At 47.8% G+C, this 26,826-nt stretch overlaps 5 protein-coding genes across 9 annotated transcripts in view; 2 read left to right on the top strand and 3 right to left on the bottom strand.

Moving 5' to 3' along the window:
• LOC121714945 (tripartite motif-containing protein 16-like) overlaps positions 1–26,826 on the bottom strand; it is a 1,397,702-nt gene that overhangs the window by 1,186,428 nt on the left and 184,448 nt on the right. The gene's annotated exons all lie outside the window — the stretch shown is intronic.
• LOC121714936 (neurofilament medium polypeptide-like) lies at positions 342–5,931 on the bottom strand. Of its 2 annotated transcripts, XM_042100179.1 has the most exons (4): positions 4,587–5,931; positions 2,722–2,846; positions 1,688–2,366; positions 342–1,645 (listed from the first exon to the last, which is right to left on the bottom strand). In XM_042100179.1, the coding sequence occupies exons 1-4, from the start codon at positions 5,592–5,594 to the stop codon at positions 770–772; spliced, it is 2,688 nt and encodes an 895-aa protein (XP_041956113.1). In that variant the 5' UTR covers positions 5,595–5,931; the 3' UTR covers positions 342–769. The 2 variants fall into 2 exon arrangements, with proteins under 2 accessions (XP_041956113.1, XP_041956112.1); XM_042100178.1 differs by having other exon boundaries at positions 342–2,366.
• LOC121714950 (neurofilament light polypeptide-like) lies at positions 6,974–11,248 on the top strand. Its single transcript, XM_042100214.1, has 4 exons — positions 6,974–8,138; positions 9,421–9,545; positions 9,819–10,225; positions 10,613–11,248. Exons 1-4 carry the CDS (start codon positions 7,134–7,136, stop codon positions 10,804–10,806), a joined length of 1,731 nt encoding a protein of 576 aa, XP_041956148.1. The 5' UTR covers positions 6,974–7,133; the 3' UTR covers positions 10,807–11,248.
• Positions 15,080–20,676, bottom strand: LOC121714937 (neurofilament medium polypeptide-like). Of its 3 annotated transcripts, XM_042100181.1 has the most exons (5): positions 19,332–20,676; positions 17,427–17,551; positions 16,159–17,023; positions 15,775–16,059; positions 15,080–15,672 (listed from the first exon to the last, which is right to left on the bottom strand). In XM_042100181.1, the coding sequence occupies exons 1-5, from the start codon at positions 20,337–20,339 to the stop codon at positions 15,508–15,510; spliced, it is 2,448 nt and encodes an 815-aa protein (XP_041956115.1). In that variant the 5' UTR covers positions 20,340–20,676; the 3' UTR covers positions 15,080–15,507. The 3 variants fall into 3 exon arrangements, with proteins under 3 accessions (XP_041956115.1, XP_041956114.1, XP_041956116.1); XM_042100180.1 differs by having other exon boundaries at positions 15,775–17,023; positions 19,332–20,675; XM_042100182.1 differs by lacking the exon at positions 15,775–16,059 and having other exon boundaries at positions 15,080–15,675; positions 19,332–20,674.
• On the top strand, positions 20,324–26,043 carry LOC121714984 (neurofilament light polypeptide-like). The gene is made up of 5 exons (XM_042100262.1): positions 20,324–20,420; positions 21,838–22,885; positions 24,142–24,266; positions 24,542–24,948; positions 25,339–26,043. Exons 2-5 carry the CDS (start codon positions 21,881–21,883, stop codon positions 25,530–25,532), a joined length of 1,731 nt encoding a protein of 576 aa, XP_041956196.1. The 5' UTR covers positions 20,324–20,420; positions 21,838–21,880; the 3' UTR covers positions 25,533–26,043.

Below are 26,826 nucleotides of genomic sequence, written 5' to 3'. Positions count from 1 at the left end.
CAGTTTATGGCCACACTAGATTATTTAGGGCATGTAAGGGTCACTCTAAATTAATAAGTTAAATAAGTTTTTTTTCACTTATAAGCTCACAAAAGTTAAGCAAATCATCTAATTTGTTTAAGTTGATGTTACAATTAGTCTTGACAGAAGTGAGATCTGCTGGAGTAATGATAACTTTATTGTACTTAGATTATCCACACTGTTAAAGGATAGAGTTATGTCACTAAATTGTTTGTCAATGTTATATGATAATTGAATTAGTAAAAATGAGGAGATACCCAAAGGCCACTGAACACGTGCAGACACAAATATCCCCCTATCAGAGACACACACACACCATGCTTGGAAGATCTGTATTGCTTTATTAAGGCAATGGGTTTTCCATATTGCTCTGGAGTTGTAAACAGCAGTGTTTGTGTTTGTGTTTGTATGTTTCACAGCTGAGCGCACCGGGCTTGCGGCGCAATTAAGGCGGGAAGCGCCTGCAGCGTAGCACAGCCGGCAGGTCAGTGGGGTCAGAGCAGACCAGAGGTCACCGACACGTTTGAGGGAGTCGCACCTTTGGGACTTGACGGAGAGTTTGCGCCTTTGAGATTTATCACTAAATTGAATGTGCCTCTGGCTTCATATTAGCGCTCATATAGCTCCTGTCCCTGACACTGCCCAAATCTCCCTCACCATCCTCAGCATTACATGCAGTTATAGTCTCTTGCTGTGGAGCTTGTCTTAGTGGTTTTGACTCTTTGTCTACTCTCGCCCTGCTCTGAGTTTACTTCTCCTTCACTTCTTTAGCGGCTGGGGCAGATGTCTTTCCTGCTTTTTTGGCGGTGGTTTTGGAGTCTTTGACCTCTTCTGCTGGCTTGCTCTTCTTGGCAGGCTTGGCCGCCACCTGGTCTTCATTGCTGATGGTTTCTTCAGTGCGGGTGAGGACCTTCTCCTCTTTGGGGCTGCCAGGAGTCTTGGAGGGACTCTTCTGCTCCTCCTCTTTGGGGCTGCCAGGAGACTTGGGGGGACTCTTCTGCACCTCCTCTTTGGGGCTGCCAGGAGACTTGGGGGGACTCTTCAGCTCCTCCTCTTTGGGGCTGCCAGGAGTCTTGGGGGGACTCTTCTGCTCCTCCTCTTTGGGGCTGCCAGGAGACTTGGGGGGACTCTTCTGCACCTCCTCTTTAGGGCTGCCAGGAGACTTGGGGGGACTCTTCAGCTCCTCCTCTTTGGGGCTGCCAGGAGTCTTGGCGGGACTCTTCAACTCCTTCTCCTGCACCTCCTCTTTGGGGCTGCTAGGTGTCTTGGGGGGACTCATCTGCTCCTCCTCTTTGGGGCTGCCAGGTGTCTTGGGAGGACTCTTCTGCTCCTTCTCCTGCACCTCCTCTTTGGGGCTGCTAGGTGTCTTGGGGGGACTTATCTGCTCCTCCTCTTTGTGGCTACCAGGTGTCTTGGGGGGACTCTTCTGCTCCTCCTCTTTGGGGCTGCCAGCAGTCTTGGGGGGACTCTTCTGCTCCTCCTCTTTGGGGCTGCCAGGAGACTTAGGGGGACTCTTCAGCTCCTTCTCCTGCACCTCCTCTTTGGGGCTGCTAGGTGTCTTGGGGGGACTCTTCTGCTCTTCCTCTTTGGGGCTGCCAGGAGTCTTGGGGGGACTCTTCTGCTCCTCCTCTTTTGGGCTGCCTGGAGACTTGGGGGGACTCTTCACCTCCTCTTTGGGGCTGCCAGGAGACTTGGGAGAACTCTTCTGCTCCTCCTCTTTTGGGCTGCCTGGAGACTTGGGGGGACTCTTCAGCTCCTCCTCTTTGGGGCTGCTAGGTGTCATGGGAGGACTCTTCTGCTCCTCCCCTTTGGGGCTGCCAGGAGTCTTTGGGGGACTCCTCAGCTCCTCCACCTGATCCTCCTGCTTCTGCTCAGGTGCTGCTGCCTCCTTCACCTCTTTCTTGTCACCTGCCTGTTCTCCTTCCTCTCCCTCTGAGTCACTCTTTTTGTCTTTCTCTCCTGACTCCTGTGCTTCATCTTCCTCCTCCTCTTCTTCAGCACCAGCCTTTTGAGCTTTGGTACTGCTCAGTTGTGTTTCCCCAAGAGCAGACTCTTCTTCCTCTCCCTCACCATCTTCACCTCCCTCTTCTCCACCCTCCTCCTCCTCTCCTGTAGGGGGAGTAGCGCTCAGTTTGGGTCGCTTGGAGACAGCCACCTCTTCCTCCACGGCCTCCTCCTCCTTCTGGAGTTCCTCCACTACAGCAGCCAGGTCATCGTTCAGGTCCGCCTTCTTGTCTTCCTTCTTCCCTTTAGAGGAGGTCATTGGCTGACAGTATGGGAAGGCGGGGCTTGGGAAAGAGTCAGCAAATGGCCTGAAGCGAGTCTCCTCCCCCTCCAGTAGTTTTCTGCACAGACACAGGAGGTGTGAACACACTTATGCAACACACTGCATCATTCAGCAAAGAGATTCACCTGTATAACACATGTCAAAACACTGCATCATTCAGCAAAGAGATTCACCTGTACAACACATGTCAACACACTGCATCATTCAGCAAAGAGATTCACCTGTACAACACATGTCAACACACTGCACCATTCAGCAAAGAGATTCACCTGTACAACACATGTCAACACACTGCACCATTCAGCAAAGAGATTCACCTGTACAACACATGTCAACACACTGCATCATTCAGCAGGGTGATTCACCTGTACAACACATGTCAAAACACTGCATCATTCAGCAGGGTGATTCACCTGTAGGCTGCGATCTCAGCGTCTAGGGCCATCTTGACGTTGAGCAGGTCCTGGTATTCCCTGAGGTGGTGACCCATCTCACCCTTCATGCCCTTCAGCTCCCGCTCCAGCTGATGAATCATCTCCTGGGAGACGGGAAAGAGAAGAGTCTCATCAGCAACACATCTTTCGACAGCACTAGCTTTTACATCCCGACATCTTTCAGCCAGTAAGCAACAGAATCTTTCTGAATAAAAACGGCTAGGTTCTCGCTGTTAGCACTAGCTTTTAGCTTCTGTCAATGAGTAACTTTATTCCGATCATCATAGCAACCGCCCGTCATGCCCACCAAGTTTGATGTTTTTCAATTCAATTCAATACAATATATTGCACTTATAGAGCGCCAAAACATTACACATGTATCATGGCGCTTTGTGTCTCAGAATGTAGGCAATCAGAGAAAAAAGAAAAGAAAGGAAGAAGGCCCATGGGTAACAGGGGTGAGGAAAAACTCCCTAGTATTGGAGATCTCCCTCGAGCAGATGCACGACTCAAGGGCCTGACCCATCTGCCTAGGGTCAATACAGGACAGTAAGGTCTGTATACATGACAAATGCATATGATAGTCAGGTGTAGAGAATAGGACATGGTGTTTAAAGCACCTGAGGTGAAAGTTACAAAAGGTGGGATGATTACGTATCCGGTATGATAATGCATTAATCATGATTTAGTGACAGAAAGTGCAAATAGTCCAGCGTTGGAATTGTCCAGGGGAAGGGAGTTGTCAAAGGGCATGTGGTGGGTCGGCAGACGGCCAGGGATCCGGGCAGAGTTGTCATAGGCAGGTGATGGGTCGCTAGGCTGCAGGCAGCAACAAATCAGGGGCTAGATCCTGCCTAGGTCTTGCCTTGATGGGTGACTGACTTATTTATTTATTTTATGGCCATTGCAAGATCGTATGGATGGCAATGTCAATATGTAGTATTTATATTTTATCTTTTATGTATTTATTTCATATTTCATTTATTTATTTAATTTTGTCTCAAAATAAAACATTCCATAGGCATGACAATAAAGTATATTCTATTCTGTTCTATTCTATTCTATTATATTATAATTTAGGCAGAAGCGGGTGTGCTCTCTGGTTTGTTTATACTTCCTGCATATATTTGGTGAAATAAAAGATAAAGCAAAACGGGAGCAAGTGTGCGGACATTCAATTTTTTAATTTTTTTATTGTCTGACCCTTTTGTCCTGCACCTGCGTTTTGGATGTGCGCACCTCTACCTTAGCTACTTCCTGCATATATAAATAAATTACTATGACTATGACTATTTCTTACTAAGTTTATGCTGTTTTCATTGTATGCATATGCATATATTGTATGCATGCACACAGGTGTGTAGTGGTAAAATAAGAGGTGGGTAAACTATGAATTATGTGATCACGATAAGGTGGACTGCGCCATGTGGCCATGTGTCATTCAGAACAATTTTGTATTGAAGGTGAAGATTATTGTCCAATGTTTATAACAATGCCAGTGGAATCACATGGTGCCTAGAGTGTTGATGATTGTACATATTGTGAATGTGGATAATACAGTGTGAATTTTGAATGTTAAAAGTTGCAATTGGTGAATAAACTCTTTTGAGAGGTAGATGAACTCTAATAAGAGGTGGATAAACTCTATTTCTGACATTTCAGAGGTGGATAAACTGCGTTTACTTCCGTTTAGCATCCACGACAGCCCTGCCTGTGCATTTTTTTATTTTGTGCGTTTCAATATGCAGACTGATTCAACAGGATAGTGTTTTACTGATAAATGTTTAAATATTTAAATGTTAAAGTGTCGAAGTTGCAATTATTTTCAATGAGCCCAAACTAACCTGGTAGCTGCCCAAGTCGTTGTTATGCCGGTCTTCGATGTAAGTCAGCTGTCTCTCCAGGGAATCTTTGGTGCCGCGGAGAGTCTCCAGTTCCACGTTCTTCACCTGCAGCTGCCGGCGATAATCTGCGATCTCATCGCGGACAGATTTGATCGCGTCCTTATTCTGGTCTGCAGCGTCCGTGAGTTTGGCGTAGCGACACTGGAACACCTCTTCCGCCTGAAGAAAGTTTTGGGGTGAGAGACCGTTCAGCTGCTCGCGTATTTCTCGGAGCGCAGAGGTGATGTCCGTTTTACTGTATTCCCGCATGTCTACCGGGACTTGAGCCTCTTGGAGCTGCGCGAGGAGGTCGTTGACCTCTTGTTCGTGGTTACTGCGCAGGAAGTCTGCCTCATCCAGGAGGGACTGAACTTTGTTCTCCAAATCCAATTTCATCAGATCCGAGTCATCTTTTTCCTTCTTCATTTCCCGGATTGACATCTCGATTTTTTCTCTAAAGCGGGCTTCATCCTCGTAGCGGTTTTTGAGACGGTGGATGTTGTCTTCGACGTTATCGGCATCAATAATAATCTGCACTTTCTCTCTATGCAGTTGCTCGAGCGCGGAGCGGAGTTCGCCGAGCTCTTGGTCGAAAGCATCACTAAGTTGCGACTGCGTGAACTTTTTCTGCCGGAGTTCTTGGATTTCAGTCTCCAGCAGGTTGTTTTGTTCTTCCAGATACCGGACTTTATCGATATAACTGGAGAATCGGTCATTCAACCCTTGAAGTTGTTCCTTCTCGTTGTTGCACATGTGGTCACCATTGAATGCGGATGAGAGTTCCAGACTGTCTGGCGCGGTCGTGTACGCCCTGCTTGCTGGCATCTTGGTAGTTCTTTTGTAGGAGATGGACATGCACCCCGGATTTCTCTGAGACCAGGAGTGTGATCTTAGGCTGGCGGGTGGGGATGAGCGGTTGCTCCGAGTCTCGAGCATTCTCCTGCGGGATGGAGCCCCGATGACATCCATTGTGTAGCCCCGGTGTGCGTGCTCTGCGGAGATGGTGCGTCTGTCGGTGCGTCCTGACCAGATGTCGAGTGTGAGAATGCGGTGAGTGTGGGGAGATGCAGTGGACTGCTGCCCCGCTGTATTTATAGAGCCGCAGCTGCGTGTCTACATAAATCAATACAGTGATGAAGGGGAGGTTTTTTTTAAGGTCGGAGAGGCGATAAAGACAATTCCTGATGGTTGCCTGTTAATGTGCGAATGGGAAACTACTTTAGGCACCTACGAGAATGGAAGTAACTTAGTAACCTCAAATGTCACCCTTTCAACTCTTAAAAATGTGTATTTTATCAGGCAGAATGAAAAATGATGACACACTGATGTATGTATTGTATGATGTATGATGTACCTATTAATGAACCATAAACATAGTAAATCTGACCTGTAGCCTATCCTAGAAATACATTTAATTTATGTGCGTCCTGGATGTTAGTTAAGCAGTGCAAAGCAGTTCAGCAGTGATGATATTATAATGTTGGGGTTCAGGTGTGAGTTGTGGCTGCGGGAGGCTATGTTAGGGTTCAGGTGTGGGTTGAGTGACTGACATGAGCCTTATTGGTTAGGTTCAGGTTTGGGTCTGAATTTGACTCTGGGGTTCAGTTTGGTGCCAGGTTAGGGTCGTTTCAGCTCCATTGAGATGAATGAGTTAACCTTTGAAGAGGAAACACCCTGAATTCTGTTCCCATGGAAACTGCAAGCTCATGTGCTTATGGCTGTGTGTGTGTGTTTGTGAGTGTCAGTGTGTGGGTGTGGTGTGGTGTCAGGAAGTATTCAGTGGGGAAGCAGAGTCAATACAGGTGGCAGCACCTGCTGAGTCAGACCCACAAGGGGACAAGACTCATGAGGTCACGCACACACACACACACACGCACACACACACGCACACACACACACACACACACACACACACACACAGACACACACACACATACACTCCTACTAAACACACACACATACTTACTAAACACGCAAAAGACGCAAATCCAGGTGGTCATACTCACACACACACACACACACACACACACACACATTTGCTAAACACACACACATGCACAACTAGATGCTGACAAAATGCAGGATGCACACACAGAGATGAGAGGAGAAAGAGAGAGAGAGAGTGAGCAGCTAGTGAGCCATCAGTGCAGGACAGCGCATTACTCAAACTCTCCTCCAAGTCCAAATGCTCCTTCTCTGTACTCACTGACCTCTCCCTCCCTCCTCTCTCTCTCCACCCCCTCTCTCTCTTTCTTCCCCTCCCTCTGTCTCTCCCTCTCCCTCCCTCCCTCCTCTCTGGCTGGTCTCCTGATGATGATAAGAGTCTGTAAAGACCCCTCCCTGCGTCAGTCTCCTCCCAACTGCAGCTATAAAAGGGACCTGCACTGCAGCTCTGAAGGCACAGACCCCCTCAACATCTGTGTGTGTTCATCTCTCTCTGCTCTTTTCTCCCTTTCTGGTGTCAGTCATCTCTCTGGTCTCCCGCACGGCTGATCTCCCGACGCTGTCATGGCTTCTTTGGGCTTCGACCCCTTCTTCCCCTCCTCCCACCGCCGCAGGGTGGTGCTGCGCAGCAGCGGTGGCAGCGGTGGCTACGGGGGTCCGTCTCGCTCCCGCTCCGTCTTCACCTCCTACTCCACCCCCCACTACGCGCTGACCGCGTCGTCGGGCCGCGAGCTGGACCTGGGCCAGGCGGCGCAGGTGAGCTCGGAGCTGAAGGCCGTGCGCACGGCCGAGAAGGCGCAGCTGCAGGAGCTGAACGACCGCTTCGCCGGCTTCATCGAGCGCGTGCACCACCTGGAGCAGCAGAACCGCGCGCTGGAGGCCCAGCTGCAGGCGCTCCGACAGCGCCATGGTGAGCCCACCTGCCTGCGCTCCATCTACGAGCAGGAGGTGCGTGCGTTGCGCGCGGCCGTGGAGCAGGCGCGGGAGGAGCGTCAGGCCGCGCAGGAGCGCCGTCGGCAGCTGGAGGAGGCCCTGAGGGCGCTGCAGGGCCGCTACGAGGACGAGGTTCTGACGCGCCAGGAGTCCGAGGGCCGGCTGGTGGAGGCGCGTAAGGGGGCGGAGGAGGCGGCGCTGGGCCGAGCCGAGGAGGAGAAGCGTCTGGACATGCTGCTGGATGAGATGACCTTCCTCAAGCGGCTGCACGAGGGCGAGATCACCGAGCTGCAGGCCCAGCTCCGCTACAGCTCCCAGGTCTCCGTGGAGACAGAGGTGGCCAAGCCGGACCTGTCGGTCGCGCTGCGTGACATCAGGGGCCAGTACGAACGCCTGGCGCAGCAGAACATGCAGTCCGCCGAGGAGTGGTTCCGCTCAAAGGTCAGCACTATGGCCGAGACCACGGCCCGCCACTCCGATGACATCCGCCTGGCCCGCGATGAGGCGGGAGAGTTCCGACGCCTGCTGAAAGCCCGTGACCTGGAGATTCAGGCGTGCCAGAGCCTCAACCACGCACTGGAGCAGCAGCTGCAGGAGGCCGAGGACAGACAGAGCGCCGACGTCACCAACATGCAGGTAAGAACAGACAAGGGCATGCCAGCATGCAGATATGAACCGCCAGAGACATGAAGTAAATACTGTATGTAGCATGTATTTACCATTTCCTAATGTGCAGCCAGGAAGTGGTAAATACTGTAGATGCTGATAGGGACCACTGCAGACATGTCAACTTGCAGGTAGGGACCACTAGAGCCACATGATAACTATGATAGACATGCCAGCATACAGGTGGGGAAAGAGTGGCAGACTGCAGAGAGTTGGGAATGACTACTGAGCAGTACTTGAGTTGAGGGGGGATGAGGGGGGATGGCATCCCCCTTTGAAATAAAGATGGTCAAAATCATCCCCCTTCTAAAACGGCCATCCTCCCTTCCCATCCTCTGTGATTTTGTCAATGAATGTGGACATATTACCTCTATTTCAGCATTTAGTTTTTGCAAATATTGAATTATCCAAAAACCCCTAACTTCACGGTAGGCTACGGTAGGCTTGACTGTCTATTCATTCTAACACAACCATAATGCCATTGTTTTGATGAATTCCCAATAGATATACACTACCAGTCAAACATTTGCAGAGACTTAGACATTTCCATTCCACTCCATAGACAGAATACCAGCTGAGATCATTTGCATTGTTTATTTTAATCAGGGCAGCAGATTTCAGATCACATTATGTGCTTACATAATTGCAAAAGGGTTCTGGACTGTTGTAGAAAGAAATGGCTGATCTTTAATGCAATATCTACATTGCCCATTATCAGCAACCATTCATCCAGTGTTGCAAAGGTGCATTCTGTTTACCGGTACTAATCTGATATCATTTTAAAAGGCTAACTGAGAAAACATTGGAGAATATTTGTGCTTAAACAATAGTCAAAAGGGTACACTACTTGTCTCCCACCATATGCGCTGAAATCAGCACAAATGATCTGTCCCTAAATGTTAAATCCAATCCACCCCCCCTGAATTTTTGTTACAACTCGAGTACTGCTACTGTGTGTGTATGTGTGTTTGTGTGCGTATGTGTGTGTGTGTGTGTGTGTGTGTATGTGTGTGTGTGTGTGTGTGTGTGTGTGTGCGCACGTGTGTGTGTGTGCGTGCGCCTGTGTGTGTGTGTGTGTGCGTGTGTGTGTGTGATATTGGGGGGCTTCAGAAGTCAGCTCAGTGCAGGACGAGTTCTGCATCTTGTTTACTTTATTGTTACTTTATCTCTCTGTTTTGTCATATTTCCATCTGTCCATCTTAATATCCTTCTCCATCTCTGTCCATCCTCGTCCCCTCTGTGTCCCCACCAGGACATCATTGCCCAGCTGGAAGATGAGCTGAGGAGCATGAAGAACGAGATGGCACGTTACCTGAAGGAATATCAGGACCTGCTCAACGTCAAGATGGGTCTGGACATTGAGATCGCCGCCTACAGGTCAGTCATGCGCAACACAGGCAGTCCCATACAGGGTGGTAAACACCAGTGCAAGGTCCATCAGGACAGAAACTCTGTGTTTAGTTGAGTTTCTGATAACAACCAGTGAAAAACTCACAAGCTCTGTGAACTTGTTTGTGAGAATGTTCTACATCTGCTGTTTCTGAACGTTCTCTCTCTCTCCCTCTCTCTTTCTCTCCTACACACACTCTTTCTCTCTCTCTCTCTTTCTCCTTCTCTCTCTCTCCCTCTCTCTCTCTCTCTGTCCTACAGGAAGCTGCTGGAGGGGGAGGAGACACGCTTCAATGTGGGTGGAGTCGGGGGTATGTCCAGCGTCTTCTCACACACCATCTCATCCACACCCTCCTTTGGCCGGCCCGTTTTCTCTGTGCAGGCCAGCCTGAGCTCTGGCGCCCCCTACCTGCTGGGAACGCGCCTCCTCAGCTCCTCTCTCTTCAGCGACGACCTGATAACGCCCAGCCAGGCTCAACAGGCCGAGGCCAGCCCAGCGAAGGAGGAGGAGGAGGAGGAAGAGGAGAAGGAGGGAGAGGAAGAAGAGGAGGAGAAGGAGGAGGAAGAGGAGGGAGGAGATGAGGGAGAAGGCGATGAAGATGTAAAAGAGGAGGAAGTGGGAGAGGGTGAGGAAGAGGCACAGGAAGTGAAGGAGGGAGAAGGAGAGGGTGAGTGACAAAATCTCATGTGCATCACACGAGTGATCCTCTCATACCTCAGACATCATCTATGAGTGTTATATTCACAGATCTCATATATTCATCTACGATTGTTATTTTCACAGATCTCATATATTCATCTACGAGTGCTTTATTCACATATCTCATACACTGATCTATGACCTCATACATTAAACATGTAATTAGACCTCATACATTAAACATGTAAATTTCCTCACAGCACCAAAAGTCTCATCATGTTCTGTGTTTATATTTATGAGTGAACAAACAAACAAATATCATGAGACCCCATCCATGTTAAGTCTGAGAGTTCCATGAGATGATATGACATGGAATGACTGGGTTTAAAGCACTTTGTGTTTCTTTCCCCAACAGAGGACGCAGGTGGTGAGGAAGAGGAGGCAGGAGAAGAGGAGGAAGATGCTGAAGGAGGAGAAGAGGGAGAGAAGGAGGGAGGAGAGGAGGAAGAGGGAGGAGATGAAGAAGAGAAGGAGGAGAAAGGAGAGGACAAGAAGAGTCCAGAGGAGGAGAAGAAGAGTGAAGCAGAAACTAAACCAAAGAAAAAGTAGACCAGATGCATCCAGACCCACGGTGCTAAGTGACTTTAATGAATGGCATCTCAACACATCTCTCCTAAACACTCGCGTGCACACACTTACACACATGCACACAAAAATACACACACATACACACACACACACACTCACAGACACACACACACACTGCTGTCATCATTATGAATGTCCAACTCCAAATGCAAACCAACATTGTGGCTGTAAGCAAGAACCCTACCAGGAGCTCATGCTAAGTGTATGCATGGACCCCCAGTGTGTGTTTGTGTGTGATGGTTTCATTTGTCTACGCAACAACTGTTAGCTGTGAGTAAGAGTGTGACTGCTTGTTCTGTGTGTAAAGAGGCTGAGCAATCCCCCAGGCAATGCAGTTAGCTTACGAGTTTGGAGCCAAAACCTGATCCAAATGCCTTAGAATCCTTCAGAGAGGGACCATGATGATGTACAAATAAAGTCTTAAACTGCTTCACTTCACTTTGGTCCAAGTGTCATTATGAATGAATGAAGTGAGTCAGTTCACTAGTTCGTCCATTGAATTGCTTTACACTGAGTACTGAGAATAAGCATATTTGGCTTGGAAGCAGGCCGTGGTCGTGGGATTGCAATAATGGAGTTCACATGCTAGTGATGTCTGCTGACACCCCCTATAGATAAGGGGTAATATGAGCTGATATCCCCTATATATAAGGGGTAATATGCCTATAGATAAGGGGTAATATGAGCTGATATCCCCTATAGATAAGGGGTAATATGAGCTGATATCCCCTATAGATAAGGGGTAATATGAGCTGATATCCCCTATAGATAAGGGGTAATATGAGCTTCGAGCTAATAGGGAAATGGAGAAAGGGAGACGGCTTTGCAACTCCAGAGCTTGATGTAGTGAGCAGGTAAGGAGGGTTTAATGATCTCCTACAAATGGAAGTTGGGTGAGTGATGGCTGTCAATCAAACCTAAGGGCTCCTCCTGAACTTTGTATATAAAACATAATTTGGTGTTATGGCATGTGACTCTCAAGGCTAAACACTGACATTACTTCAAAGATAAACTGGTTGCCTCAAAAAGCTAAACTTAAAAAGACAAATTATAAAGACCAAAGACCATATTTGGAAAAGAATAGCTGTTTGAATAGCTTATTTGGGTTGGCTAATGTACATTATGAATAAGCCCATATAACAATATAAAGTCGGTTAGTTAGCAAGCTAATTATGCTAACATTGAATGTTAGCTACCAGGCAAGTTTGTTGTCAACATCAGGAAATTGAGGGCGAATTAGTTTGATGGAACTGTGTTCAGCTGAATCTCATCTGATTTTAAAATGAATGTGTAATGTGTAACTGCTAGTGATTTCTCCCATTGACTCCCACTGCGTGCTGTTAAAATCTCCTGGAACCTAGAGCGAACAAGAGCACGTAATCCAGACAGGACTTCAAATCGCGTGTGCATCTGAGTTTAACACGCACACAACGGAGAGGGAGAGAGAGGGGAGTGGTGCGTGTGTGCCTGAAGCGCATTCAAGACAGAGAGCATCCTGGTCTGTTTTGCTAAATCAACCAATCAGTTTTCAGTGTAGGAAGGCTTATATCTCTTATTAACTTAATTAATCAGTCAGTGTATCTAGGAACAGGAGCGTTATGGCAGAGTCAGTGCCCCTCAAAAAGGAACATTTAAGACCCATTTCACATCAGACTACACAAAAGTGTACCCAATTGTTTCATAAGAGTAAAACATAAGTCTTGCACACTGCACTGTTTGTAACAGTGACTTTAGCATTGCTCACGGCGGGTTAAATGATTGCAAAAGACTTGATGAGGTGAGTTTAACAAGTGTAATTTCATTTGCATATTACTCAGGCCTATACTAGATGGCTAGTTGCCAAGGCTACATGAAAAGGCCAAACTACCAAAATCTAAATATTTTACTATCACAATTTCTATCAATAGGCCTTCCTTATTTGGTGTACTGACTAGACATTATCGAACAAACATCTGAATTTCAGTATCTAAGTAGGTTAGGTTGGGATGTCTGCTATACATTGTTGACATTACTGTTAAAATGCACTTCCAGTATAGTGAGTATCGGCAAAACCGTTTATCATTTTTATGTTGAGGCGGTGGGGGTGTTGTCGGCAGCTGCTAAAAGTAACTAATAAAGTATCATGTAATTGAACTTAGTTACTTTTAAAATCAAGTAATCAGTAAAGTAACTAAGTTACTTTTTAAAGGAGTAATCAGTAATCAGATTACTTTTTCAAGGTAACTGTGACAACACTGTAAGTGACATAAAATGTTTTAGCCTATAAAACGTGTGGCATCGCTTAGAGCACAAAGTGTCCTTTAAATTAACTACAAAGTGGCCTTAAAATAAATGTCATCTATCAACAATAACACCTGTGTATGGTATCTGCCATTACTTGTTGGGGCAGCTGTGGCCTACTGGTTAGCGCTTCGTACCTGTAACCGGAGGGTTGCCAGTTCAAACCCCGACCAGTAGGCACGGCTGAAGTGCCCTTGAGCAAGGCACCAAACCAGGCTCGGACTGGTAATCTGTACAACCGTTTTAAAAAAAAAAGTTATTTAGCCTATTTGCGGACCGTCATGTAGACCTAGGCCTAGCCTATAAATGCAGTTGCATCCATTTGGATTGGTGGGTGACAGGTCAATCATTTTAGCCTCTTCATGACAGGTTCAGTGTGTGTTACGATCGCGCCCCCCTGCCCCACCCCTCAAGTGGATTTGTCCAAGCAGCCGCTTGGTTTGTGGGGAAATATAGATTAGTCCATGCTGGTAGCCTAGGCTCTATAAGTGCCCTCCGCTGGCTGGTGTTCACATCATCACAGTTTAACCGTAAACAGCAATCAGAGGTGTCTAGTTTTATTCCATAAATATATTGTTTTTATAGACGTTAGTTGCACGCGCTACCAAGAGCTTCCATTTACTTCACCATGTAGGCTACTGTAGTGCGGTTTGTCTGTCAACATAAAAAAAAACTCCGGGTCGATGCACGTAAAAAGTATCAACTGGTACAGTGTAGGTTAGTAACGAAGGTAGCCTAATTTTGCAAAATGTGATGACGGCACACAAACTTGGGCAAAAACGTTTAGTATACACTTGTGGTGATAGCCTACAGTTAATGTGAATCGCTGACTATAACCAAATAGGCATAAAGGCTGTAGTTGTGTTTCTACAACATGTTGGCACAAATCGTAATTTCTGTCAACTATGACGATCTCCATGCATGTTCAGTAGCCTATATTTTTCATTTAGTCAAGCAGTGACATGTGGTTTAATGCATGGGGTAACATGACGTGAGACAGACAGAAGATGAGCATATCTTTAGTAGCCTATCCCTGAATCCTGTCCCTCTCAAATCACTTTAAAATGGTGTGATTAGCAACCAGAATTTAAAAAAAAAATCCCGGAGAGACCCCCCGGACCCCCGTGTTATTGTGATTATAATAACCTATAGGTCCAAATCTAAATGTTTGGGTTCAGTTTATGAAGTGTTGCATGATACTGTGTGTTTGTTATTTATGGGGGGGAATCAGGGGGGGATTTTGGTATCGGTGGGCTTGTGTGTGTGTGTGTAGGCTATGTGTGTGTGTGTTTGGGGGGGGGGGGCTCGGTCCAGTGGTGGGCCGGTCCAGGAGAAAATTGTCAGGGCCGAATTTTGTTCCCAGTCCGACCCTGCACCAAACCCCTCACTGCTCCCCCCAGTGCCACTGTTGTTGCAGGCAGCTCACTGTGCCGGGATTAGTGTGTGCTTCACCTCACTGTGTGTTCACTGTGTGCTGAGTGTGTTTCACTAATTCACGGATTGGGATAAATGCAGAGACCAAATTTCCCTCACGGGATCAAAAGAGTATATGAACTTATACTTATATACTTGTTTCTGGTTAGATCAGGTAAGTAAAACATCACAGTATCACATGCCTCTGGCCACACTAGATTATTTAGGGCATGTAAGGGTCACTCTAAATTAATAAGTTAAATAAGTTTTTTTTTCACTTATAAGCTCACAAAAGTTAAGCAAATCATCTAATTTGTTTAAGTTGATGTTACAATTAGTCTTGACAGAAGTGAGATCTGCTGGAGTAATGATAACTTTATTGTACTTAGATTATCCACACTGTTAAAGGATAGAGTTATGTCACTAAATTGTTTGTCAATGTTATATGATAATTGAATTAGTAAAAATGAGGAGATACCCAAAGGTCACTGAACACGTTCAGACACAAATATCCCCCTATCAGAGACACACACACACCATGCTTGGAAGATCTGTATTGCTTTATTAAGGCAATGGGTTTTCCATATTGCTCTGGAGTTGTAAACAGCAGTGTTTGTGTTTGTGTTTGTATGTTTCACAGCTGAGCGCACCGGGCTTGCGGCGCGATTAAGGCGGGAAGCGTCTGCAGCATAGCACAGCCGGCAGGTCAGTGGGGTCAGAGCAGACCAGAGGTCACCGACACGTTTGAGGGAGTCGCACCTTTGGGACTTGACGGAGAGTTTGCGCCTTTGAGATTTATCACTAAATTGAATGTGCCTCTGGCTTCATATTAGCGCTCATATAGCTCCTGTCCCTGACACTGCCCAAATCTCCCTCACCATCCTCAGCATTACATGCAGTTATAGTCTCTTGCTGTGGAGCTTGTCTTAGTGGTTTTGACTCTTTGTCTACTCTCGCCCTGCTCTGAGTTTACTTCTCCTTCACTTCTTTAGCGGCTGGGGCAGATGTCTTTCCTGCTTTTTTGGGGGTGGTTTTGGAGTCTTTGACCTCCTCTGCTGGCTTGCTCTTCTTGGCAGGCTTGGCCGCCACCTGGTCTTCATTGCTGATGGTTTCTTCAGTGCGGGTGAGGACCTCCTCCTCTTTGGGGCTGCCAGGAGTCTTGGAGGGACTCATCTGCTCCTCCTCTTTGGGGCTGCCAGCAGTCTTGGGGGGACTCTTCAACTCCTTCTCCTGCACCTCCTCTTTGGGGCTGCTAGGTGTCTTGGGGGGACTCATCTGCTCCTCCTCTTTGGGGCTGCCAGCAGTCTTGGGGGGACTCTTCTGCTCCTCCTCTTTGGGGCTGCCAGGAGACTTAGGGGGACTCTTCAGCTCCTTCTCCTTCACCTCCTCTTTGGGGCTGCTAGGTGTCTTGGGGGGACTCTTCTGCTCCTCCTCTTTGGGGCTGCCAGGAGTCTTGGGGGGACTCTTCTGCTCCTCCTCTTTGGGGCTGCCAGGAGACTTGGGAGGACTCTTCTGCTCCTCCTCTTTGGGGCTGACGGGAGCCTTGAGGGGACTCTTCAGCTCCTTGTCCTGCTCCTCTTTGGGGCTGCTAGGTGTCTTGGGGGGACTCTTCTGCTCTTCCTCTTTGGGGCTGCCAGGAGTCTTGGGGGGACTCTTCTGCTCCTCCTCTTTGGGGCTGCCAGGAGACTTGGGAGGACTCTTCTGCTCCTCCTCTTTGGGGCTGATGGGAGCCTTGAGGGGACTCTTCAGCTCCTTGTCCTGCTCCTCTTTGGGGCTACCAGGAGACTTAGGAGAACTCTTCTGCTCCTCCTCTTTTGGGCTGCCTGGAGACTTGGGGGGACTCTTCTGCTCCTCCTCTTTGGGGCTGCCAGGAGACTTGGGAGGACTCTTTTGCTCCTCCTCTTTGGGGCTGCCAGGAGACTTGGGAGGACTCTTCTGCTCCTCCCCTTTGGGGCTGCCAGGAGTCTTTGGGGGACTCCTCAGCTCCTCCACCTGATCCTCCTGCTTCTGATCAGGTGCTGCTGCCTCCTTCACCTCTTTCTTGTCACCTGCCTGTTCTCCTTCCTCTCCCTCTGAGTCACTCTTTTTGTCTTTCTCTCCTGACTCCTGTGCTTCATCTTCCTCCTCCTCTTCTTCAGCACCAGCCTTTTGAGCTTTGGTACTGCTCAGTTGTGTTTCCCCAATAGCAGACTCTTCTTCCTCTCCCTCACCCTCTTCATCTCCCTCTTCTCCACCCTCCTCCTCCTCTCCTGTAGGGGGAGTAGCGCTCAGTTTGGGTCGCTTGGAGACAGCCACCTCTTCCTCCACGGCCTCCTCCTCCTTCTGGAGTTCCTCCACTACAGCAGCCAGGTCATCGTTCAGGTCCGCCTTCTTGTCTTCCTTCTTCCCTTTAGAGGAGGTCATTGGCTGACAGTATGGGAAGGCGGGGCTTGGGAAAGAGTCAGCAAATGGCCTGAAGCGAGTCTCCTCCCCCTCCAGGAGTTTTCTGCACAGACACAGGAGGTGTGAACACACTTATGCAACACACTGCATCATTCAGCAAAGAGATTCACCTGTACAACACATGTCAACACACTGCATCATTCAGCAAAGAGATTCACCTGTACAACACATGTCAACACACTGCATCATTCAGCAAAGAGATTCACCTGTACAACACATGTCAAAACACTGCATCATTCAGCAAAGAGATTCACCTGTACAACACATGTCAACACACTGCATCATTCAGCAGGGTGATTCACCTGTACAACACATGTCAACACACTGCATCATTCAGCAGGGTGATTCACCTGTACAACACATGTCAAAACACTGCATCATTCAGCAAAGAGATTCACCTGTACAACACATGTCAAAACACTGCATCATTCAGCAGGGTGATTCACCTGTAGGCTGCGATCTCAGCGTCTAGGGCCATCTTGGCGTTGAGCAGGTCCTGGTATTCCCTGAGGTGGTGACCCATCTCACCCTTCATGCCCTTCAGCTCCCGCTCCAGCTGATGAATCATCTCCTGGGAGACGGGAAAGAGAAGAGTCTCATCAGCAACACATCTTTCGACAGCACTAGCTTTTACATCCCGACATCTTTCAGCCAAGAGTAAGCAACAGAATCTTTCTGAATAAAAACGGCTAGGTTCTCGCTGTTAGCACTAGCTTTTAGCTTCTGTCAATGAAGTAACTTTATTCCGATCATCATAGCAACCGCCCGTCATGCCCACCAAGTTTGATGTTTTTCAATTCAATTCAATACAATTTATTGTACTTATAGAGCGCCAAAACATTACACATGTATCATGGCGCTTTACAGAATGTAAGCAATCAGAGAAAAAAGAAAAGAAAGGAAGAAAAGAAAATTAATAAAGAAGGCCCATGGGTAACAAGGGCGAGGAAAAACTCCCTAGAATTGGAGATACATAGGAAGAAACCTCGAGCAGATCCACGACTCCAGGGCCTGACCCATCTGCCTAGGGTCAATACAGGACAGTAAGGTCTGTATACATGACAAATGCATATGATAGTCAGGTGTAGAGAATAGGACATGGTGTTTAAAGCACCTGAGGTGAAAGTTACAAAAGGTGGGATGATTACGTATCCGGTATGATAATGCATTAATCATGATTTAGTGACAGAAAGTGCAAATAGTCCAGCGTTGGAATTGTCCAGGGGAAGGGAGTTGTCAAAGGGCATGTGGTGGGTCGGCAGACGGCCAGGGATCCGGGCAGAGTTGTCATAGGCAGGTGATGGGTCGCTAGGCTGCAGGCAGCAACAAATCAGGGGCTAGATCCTGCCTAGGTCTTGCCTTGATGGGTGACTGACTTATTTATTTATTTTATGGCCATTGCAAGATCGTATGGATGGCAATGTCAATATGTAGTATTTATATTTTATCTTTTATGTATTTATTTCATATTTCATTTATTTATTTAATTTTGTCTCAAAATAAAACATTCCATAGGCATGACAATAAAGTATATTCTATTCTGTTCTATTCTATTCTATTATATTATAATTTAGGCAGAAGCGGGTGTGCTCTCTGGTTTGTTTATACTTCCTGCATATATTTGGTGAAATAAAAGATAAAGCAAAACGGGAGCAAGTGTGCGGACATTCAATTTTTTTTTTTTTTTATTGTCTGACCCTTTTGTCCTGCACCTGCGTTTTGGATGTGCGCACCTCTACCTTAGCTACTTCCTGCATATATAAATAAATTACTATGACTATGACTATTTCTTACTAAGTTTATGCTGTTTTCATTGTATGCATATGCATATATTGTATGCATGCACACAGGGGTGTAGTGGTAAAATAAGAGGTGGGTAAACTATGAATTATGTGATCACGATAAGGTGGACTGCGCCATGTGGTATCAGATTTTTTTTTAAAGGAATTCAGAACAATTTTGTATTGAAGGTGAAGATTATTGTCCAATGTTTATAACAATGCCAGTGGAATCACATGGTGCCTAGAGTGTTGATGATTGTACATATTGTGAATGTGGATAATACAGTGTGAATTTTGAATGTTAAAAGTTGCAATTGGTGAATAAACTCTTTTGAGAGGTAGATGAACTCTAATAAGAGGTGGATAAACTCTATTTCTGACATTTCAGAGGTGGATAAACTGCGTTTACTTCCGTTTAGCATCCACGACAGCCCTGCCTGTGCATTTTTTTATTTTGTGCGTTTCAATATGCAGACTGATTCAACAGGATAGTGTTTTACTGATAAATGTTTAAATATTTAAATGTTAAAGTGTCGAAGTTACAATTATTTTCAATGAGCCCAAACTAACCTGGTAGCTGCCCAAGTCGTTGTTATGCCGGTCTTCGATGTAAGTCAGCTGTCTCTCCAGGGACTCTTTGGTGCCGCGGAGAGTCTCCAGTTCCACGTTCTTCACCTGCAGCTGCCGGCGATAATCTGCGATCTCATCGCGGACAGATTTGATCGCGTCCTTATTCTGGTCTGCAGCGTCCGTGAGTTTGGCGTAGCGACACTGGAACACCTCTTCCGCCTGAAGAAAGTTTTGGGGTGAGAGACCGTTCAGCTGCTCGCGTATTTCTCGGAGCGCAGAGGTGATGTCCGTTTTACTGTATTCCCGCATGTCTACCGGGACTTGAGCCTCTTGGAGCTGCGCGAGGAGGTCGTTGACCTCTTGTTCGTGGTTACTGCGCAGGAAGTCTGCCTCATCCAGGAGGGACTGAACTTTGTTCTCCAAATCCAATTTCATCAGATCCGAGTCATCTTTTTCCTTCTTCATTTCCCGGATTGACATCTCGATTTTTTCTCTAAAGCGGGCTTCATCCTCGTAGCGGTTTTTGAGACGGTGGATGTCGTCTTCGACGTTATCGGCATCAATAATAATCTGCACTTTCTCTCTATGCAGTTGCTCGAGCGCGGAGCGGAGTTCGCCGAGCTCTTGGTCGAAAGCATCACTAAGTTGCGACTGCGTGAACTTTTTCTGCCGGAGTTCTTGGATTTCAGTCTCCAGCAGGTTGTTTTGTTCTTCCAGATACCGGACTTTATCGATATAACTGGAGAATCGGTCATTCAACCCTTGAAGTTGTTCCTTCTCGTTGTTGCACATGTGGTCACCATTGAATGCGGATGAGAGTTCCAGACTGTCTGGCGCGGTCGTGTACGCCCTGCTTGCTGGCATCTTGGTAGTTCTTTTGTAGGAGATGGACATGCACCCCGGATTTCTCTGAGACCAGGAGTGTGATCTTAGGCTGGCGGGTGGGGATGAGCGGTTGCTCCGAGTCTCGAGCATTCTCCTGCGGGATGGAGCCCCGATGACATCCATTGTGTAGCCCCGGTGTGCGTGCTCTGCGGAGATGGTGCGTCTGTCGGTGCGTCCTGACCAGATGTCGAGTGTGAGAATGCGGTGAGTGTGGGGAGATGCAGTGGACTGCTGCCCCGCTGTATTTATAGAGCCGCAGCTGCGTGTCTACATAAATCAATACAGTGATGAAGGGGAGGTTTTTTTTAAGGTCGGAGAGGCGATAAAGACAATTCCTGATGGTTGCCTGTTAATGTGCGAATGGGAAACTACTTTAGGCACCTACGAGAATGGAAGTAACTTAGTAACCTCAAATGTCACCCTTTCAACTCTTAAAAATGTGTATTTTATCAGGCAGAATGAAAAATGATGACACACTGATGTATGTATTGTATGATGTTTGATGTACCTATTAATGAACCATAAACATAGTAAATCTGACCTGTAGCCTATCCTAGAAATACATTTAATTTATGTGCGTCCTGGATGTTAGTTAAGCAGTGCAAAGCAGTTCAGCAGTGATGATATTATAATGTTGGGGTTCAGGTGTGAGTTGTGGCTGCGGGAGGCTATGTTAGGGTTCAGGTGTGGGTTGAGTGACTGACATGAGCCTTATTGGTTAGGTTCAGGTTTGGGTCTGAATTTGACTCTGGGGTTCAGTTTGGTGCCAGGTTAGGGTCGTTTCAGCTCCATTGAGATGAATGAGTTAACCTTTGAAGAGGAAACACCCTGAATTCTGTTCCCATGGAAACCGCAAGCTCATGTGCTTATGGCTGTGTGTGTGTGTTTGTGAGTGTCAGTGTGTGGGTGTGGTGTGGTGTCAGGAAGTATTCAGTGGGGAAGCAGAGTCAATACAGGTGGCAGCACCTGCTGAGTCAGACCCACAAGGGGACAAGACTCATGAGGTCACGCACACACACACACACACACACACACACACACACACACACACGCACACACACACACACACACACACACACAGACACACACACACATACACTCCTACTAAACACACACACATACTTACTAAACACGCAAAAGACGCAAAGCCAGGGGGTCATACTCACACACACACACAGACACACACACACACACACATTTGCTAAACACACACACATGCACAACTAGATGCTGACAAAATGCAGGATGCCCACACAGAGGTGAGAGGAGATGGAGGGAGAGGGAGTGAGCAGCCAGTGAGCCATCAGTGCAGGACAGCGCATTACTCAAACTCTCCTCCAAGTCCAAATGCTCCTTTTCTGTACTCACTGACCTCTCCCTCCCTCCTCTCTCTCTCCACCCCCTCTCTCTCTTTCTTCCCCTCCCTCTGTCTCTCCCTCCCTCCCTCCCCTCTGGCTGGTCTCCTGATGATGATAAGAGTCTGTAAAGACCCCTCCCTGCGTCAGTCTCCTCCCAACTGCAGCTATAAAAGGGACCTGCACTGCAGCTCTGAAGGCACAGACCCCCTCAACATCTGTGTGTGTTCATCTCTCTCTGCTCTTTTCTCCCTTTCTGGTGTCAGTCATCTCTCTGGTCTCCCGCACGGCTGATCTCCCGACGCTGTCATGGCTTCTTTGGGCTTCGACCCCTTCTTCCCCTCCTCCCACCGCCGCAGGGTGGTGCTGCGCAGCAGCGGTGGCAGCGGTGGCTACGGGGGTCCGTCTCGCTCCTGCTCCGTCTTCACCTCCTACTCCACCCCCCACTACGCGCTGACCGTGTCGTCGGGCCGCGAGCTGGACCTGGGCCAGGCGGCGCAGGTGAGCTCGGAGCTGAAGGCCGTGCGCACGGCCGAGAAGGCGCAGCTGCAGGAGCTGAACGACCGCTTCGCCGGCTTCATCGAGCGCGTGCACCACCTGGAGCAGCAGAACCGCGCGCTGGAGGCCCAGCTGCAGGCGCTCCGACAGCGCCATGGTGAGCCCACCTGCCTGCGCTCCATCTACGAGCAGGAGGTGTGTGCGCTGCGCGCGGCCGTGGAGCAGGTGCGGGAGGAGCGTCAGGCCGCGCAGGAGCGCCGTCGGCAGCTGGAGGAGGCCCTGAGGGCGCTGCAGGGCCGCTACGAGGACGAGGTTCTGACGCGCCAGGAGTCCGAGGGCCGGCTGGTGGAGGCGCGTAAGGGGGCGGAGGAGGCGGCGCTGGGCCGAGCCGAGGAGGAGAAGCGTCTGGACATGCTGCTGGACGAGATGGCCTTCCTCAAGCGGCTGCACGAGGGCGAGATCACTGAGCTGCAGGCCCAGCTCCGCTACAGCTCCCAGGTCTCCGTGGAGACAGAGGTGGCCAAGCCGGACCTGTCGGTCGCGCTGCGTGACATCAGGGGCCAGTACGAACGCCTGGCGCAGCAGAACATGCAGTCCGCCGAGGAGTGGTTCCGCTCAAAGGTCAGCACTATGGCCGAGACCACGGCCCGCCACTCCGATGACATCCGTCTGGCCCGCGATGAGGCGGGAGAGTTCCGACGCCTGCTGAAAGCCCGCGGCCTGGAGATTCAGGCGTGCCAGAGCCTCAACCACGCGCTAGAGCAGCAGCTTCAGGAGGCCGAGGACAGACAGAGTGCCGAGGTCACCAACATGCAGGTAAGAACAGACAAGGACATGCCAGCATGCAGATATGAACCGCCAGAGACATGAAGTAAATACTGTATGTAGCATGTATTTACCATTTCCTAATGTGCAGCCAGGAAGTGGTAAATACTGTAGATGCTGATAGGGACCACTGCAGACATGTCAACTTGCAGGTAGGGACCACTAGAGCCACATGATAACTATGATAGACATGCCAGCATACAGGTGGGGAAAGAGTGGCAGACTGCAGAGAGTTGGGAATGACTACTGAGCAGTACTTGAGTTGAGGGGGGATGAGGGGGGATGGCATCCCCTTTAAAAATAAAGATGGTCAAAATCACCCCCCTTCTAAAACGGCCATCCTCCCTTCCCATCCTCTGTGATTTTGTCAATGAATGTGGACATATTACCTCTATTTCAGCATTTAGTTTTTGCAAATATTGAATTATCCAAAAACCCCTAACTTGACGGTAGGCTACGGTAGGCTTGACTGTCTATTCATTCTAACACAACCATAATGCCATTGTTTTGATGAATTCCCAATAGATATACACTACCAGTCAAACATTTGCAGAGACTTAGACATTTCCATTCCACTCCATAGACAGAATACCAGCTGAGATCATTTGCATTGTTTATTTTAATCAGGGCAGCAGATTTCAGATCACATTATGTGCTTACATAATTGCAAAAGGGTTCTGGACTGTTGTAGAAAGAAATGGCTGATCTTTAATGCAATATCTACATTGCCCATTATCAGCAACCATTCATCCAGTGTTGCAAAGGTGCATTCTGTTTACCGGTACTAATCTGATATCATTTTAAAAGGCTAACTGAGAAAACATTGGAGAATATTTGTGCTTAAACAATAGTCAAAAGGGTACACTACTTGTCTCCCACCATATGCGCTGAAATCAGCACAAATGATCTGTCCCTAAATGTTAAATCCAATCCACCCCCCCTGAATTTTTGTTACAACTCGAGTACTGCTACTGTGTGTGTATGTGTGTTTGTGTGCGTGTGTGTGTGTGTGTGTGTGTGTGTGTGTATATGTGTGTGTGTGTGTGTGTGTGCGCGCCTGTGTGTGTGTGTGTGCGTGTGTGTGTGTGATATTGGGGGGCTTCAGAGGTCAGCTCAGTGCAGGACGAGTTCTGCATCTTGTTTACTTTATTGTTACTTTATCTCTCTGTTTTGTCATATTTCCATCTGTCCATCTTAATATCCTTCTCCATGTCTGTCCATCCTCGTCCCCTCTGTGTCCCCACCAGGACATCATTGCCCAGCTGGAAGATGAGCTGAGGAGCATGAAGAACGAGATGGCACGCTACCTGAAGGAATATCAGGACCTGCTCAACGTCAAGATGGGTCTGGACATTGAGATCGCCGCCTACAGGTCAGTCATGCGCAACACAGGCAGTCCCATACAGGGTGGTAAACACCAGTGCAAGGTCCATCAGGACAGAAACTCTGTGTTTAGTTGAGTTTCTGATAACAACCAGTGAAAAACTCACAAGCTCTGTGAACTTGTTTGTGAGAATGTTCTAAATCTGCTGTTTCTGAACGTTCTCTCTCTCTCCCTCTCTCTTTCTCTCCTACACACACTCTTTCTCTCTCTCTCTCTTTCTCCTTCTCTCTCTCTCCCTCTCTCTCTCTCTCTCTGTCCTACAGGAAGCTGCTGGAGGGGGAGGAGACACGCTTCAATGTGGGTGGAGTCGGGGGCATGTCCAGCGTCTTCTCACACACCATCTCATCCACACCCTCCTTTGGCCGGCCCGTTTTCTCCGTGCAGGCCAGCCTGAGCTCTGGCGCCCCCTACCTGCTGAGAACGCGCCTCCTCAGCTCCTCTCTCTTCAGCGACGACCTGATAACGCCCAGCCAGGCTCAACAGGCCGAGGCCAGCCCAGCGAAGGAGGAGGAGGATGAGGAAGAGGAGAAGGAGGGAGAGGAAGAAGAGGAGGAGAAGGAGGAGGAAGAGGAGGGAGTAGATGAGGGAGAAGGCGATGAAGATGTAAAAGAGGAGGAAGTGGGAGAGGGTGAGGAAGAGGCACAGGAAGTGAAGGAGGGAGAAGGAGAGGGTGAGTGACAAAATCTCATGTGCATCACACGAGTGATCCTCTCATACCTCAGACATCATCTACGAGTGTTATATTCACAGATCTCATATATTCATCTACGATTGTTATTTTCACAGATCTCATATATTCATCTACGAGTGCTTTATTCACATATCTCATACACTGATCTATGACCTCATACATTAAACATGTAATTAGACCTCATACATTAAACATGTAAATTTCCTCACAGCACCAAAAGTCTCATCATGTTCTGTGTTTATATTTATGAGTGAACAAACAAACAAATATCATCATGAGACCCCATCCATGTTAAGTTTGAGAGTTCCATGAGATGATATGACATGGAATGACTGGATTTAAAGCACTTTGTGTTTCTTTCCCCAACAGAGGACGCAGGTGGTGAGGAAGAGGAGGCAGGAGAAGAGGAGGAAGATGCTGAAGGAGGAGAAGAGGGAGAGAAGGAGGGAGGAGAGGAGGAAGAGGGAGGAGATGAAGAAGAGGAGGAGGAGAAAGGAGAGGACAAGAAGAGTCCAGAGGAGGAGAAGAAGAGTGAAGCAGAAACTAAACCAAAGAAAAAGTAGACCAGATGCATCCAGACCCACGGTGCTAAGTGACTTTAATGAATGGCATCTCAACACATCTCTCCTAAACACTCGCGTGCACACACACACACACATGCACACAAAAATACACACACATACACACACACACACACTCACAGACACACACACACACTGCTGTCATCATTATGAATGTCCAACTCCAAATGCAAACCAACATTGTGGCTGTAAGCAAGAACCCTACCAGGAGCTCGTGCTGAGTGTATGCATGGACCCCCAGTGTGTGTTTGTGTGTGATGGTTTCATTTGTCTACGCAACAACTGTTAGCTGTGAGTAAGAGTGTGACTGCTTGTTCTGTGTGTAAAGAGGCTGAGCAATCCCCCAGGCAATGCAGTTAGCTTACGAGTTTGGAGCCAAAACCTGCCTGTAACCTTAACACAAGTGTGCTTAAAACATGATCCAAATGCCTTAGAATCCTTCAGAGAGGGACCATGATGATGTACAAATAAAGTCTTAAACTGCTTCACTTCACTTTGGTCCAAGTGTCATTATGAATGAATGAAGTGAGTCAGTTCACTAGTTCGTCCATTGAATTGCTTTACACTGAGTACTGAGAATAAGCATATTTGGCTTGGAAGCAGGCCGTGGTCGTGGGATGGCAATAATGGAGTTCACATGCTAGTGATGTCTGCTGACACCCCCTATAGATAAGGGGTAATATGAGCTGATATCCCCTATAGATAAGGGGTAATATGAGCTGATATCCCCTATAGATGAGGGGTAATATGAGCTGATATCCCAACAAGTTTGTTGTCAACATCAGGAAATTGAGGGCGAATTAGTTTGATGGAACTGTGTTCAGCTGAATCTCATCTGATTTTAAAATGAATGTGTAATGTGTAACTGCTAGTGATTTCTCCCATTGACTCCCACTGCGTGCTGTTAAAATCTCCTGGAACCTAGAGCGAAAAAGAGCACGTAAGCCAGACCGGACTTCAAATCGCGTGTGCATCTGAGTTTAACACGCACACAACGGAGAGGGAGAGAGAGGGGAGTGGTGCGTGTGTGCCTGAAGCGCATTCAAGACAGAGAGCATCCTGGTCTGTTTTGCTAAATCAACCAATCAGTTTTCAGTGTAGGAAGGCTTATATCTCTTATTAACTTAATTAATCAGTCAGTGTATCTAGGAACAGGAGCGTTATGGCAGAGTCAGTGCCCCTCAAAAAGGAACATTTAAGACCCATTTCACATCAGACTACACAAAAGTGTACCCAATTGTTTCATAAGAGTAGAACATAAGTCTTGCACACTGCA

The sequence above is a fragment of the Alosa sapidissima genome, chromosome 8, assembly GCF_018492685.1.
Source record: "Alosa sapidissima isolate fAloSap1 chromosome 8, fAloSap1.pri, whole genome shotgun sequence".
In the NCBI taxonomy this organism is placed as follows: Eukaryota; Metazoa; Chordata; class Actinopteri; order Clupeiformes; family Clupeidae; genus Alosa; species Alosa sapidissima.
Note: the sequence above shows the minus strand (reverse complement) of the source record. Positions and strands in the feature narration are given on the sequence as shown.

Excerpts from the sequence above, each read along its gene's own strand:
- LOC121714937 (XM_042100180.1), bottom strand. The coding sequence starts at position 20,339 with ATGGATGTCATCGGGGCTCCATCCCGCAGGAGAATGCTCGAGACTCGG. Across the intron at positions 17,552-19,331 it reads ACGACTTGGGCAGCTACCAG|GAGATGATTCATCAGCTGGA; the intron begins GTTAGTTTGGGC and ends CCCGTCTCCCAG. Across the intron at positions 17,024-17,426 it reads GCTGAGATCGCAGCCTACAG|AAAACTCCTGGAGGGGGAGG; the intron begins GTGAATCACCCT and ends GTGTCTGTGCAG.
- LOC121714936 (XM_042100178.1), bottom strand. The coding sequence starts at position 5,594 with ATGGATGTCATCGGGGCTCCATCCCGCAGGAGAATGCTCGAGACTCGG. Across the intron at positions 2,847-4,586 it reads ACGACTTGGGCAGCTACCAG|GAGATGATTCATCAGCTGGA; the intron begins GTTAGTTTGGGC and ends CCCGTCTCCCAG. Across the intron at positions 2,367-2,721 it reads GCTGAGATCGCAGCCTACAG|AAAACTACTGGAGGGGGAGG; the intron begins GTGAATCACCCT and ends GTGTCTGTGCAG.
- LOC121714950 (XM_042100214.1), top strand. The coding sequence starts at position 7,134 with ATGGCTTCTTTGGGCTTCGACCCCTTCTTCCCCTCCTCCCACCGCCGC. Across the intron at positions 8,139-9,420 it reads CCGACGTCACCAACATGCAG|GACATCATTGCCCAGCTGGA; the intron begins GTAAGAACAGAC and ends TGTCCCCACCAG. Across the intron at positions 9,546-9,818 it reads ATTGAGATCGCCGCCTACAG|GAAGCTGCTGGAGGGGGAGG; the intron begins GTCAGTCATGCG and ends TCTGTCCTACAG.
- LOC121714984 (XM_042100262.1), top strand. The coding sequence starts at position 21,881 with ATGGCTTCTTTGGGCTTCGACCCCTTCTTCCCCTCCTCCCACCGCCGC. Across the intron at positions 24,267-24,541 it reads ATTGAGATCGCCGCCTACAG|GAAGCTGCTGGAGGGGGAGG; the intron begins GTCAGTCATGCG and ends TCTGTCCTACAG. Across the intron at positions 24,949-25,338 it reads GAAGGAGGGAGAAGGAGAGG|AGGACGCAGGTGGTGAGGAA; the intron begins GTGAGTGACAAA and ends TTTCCCCAACAG.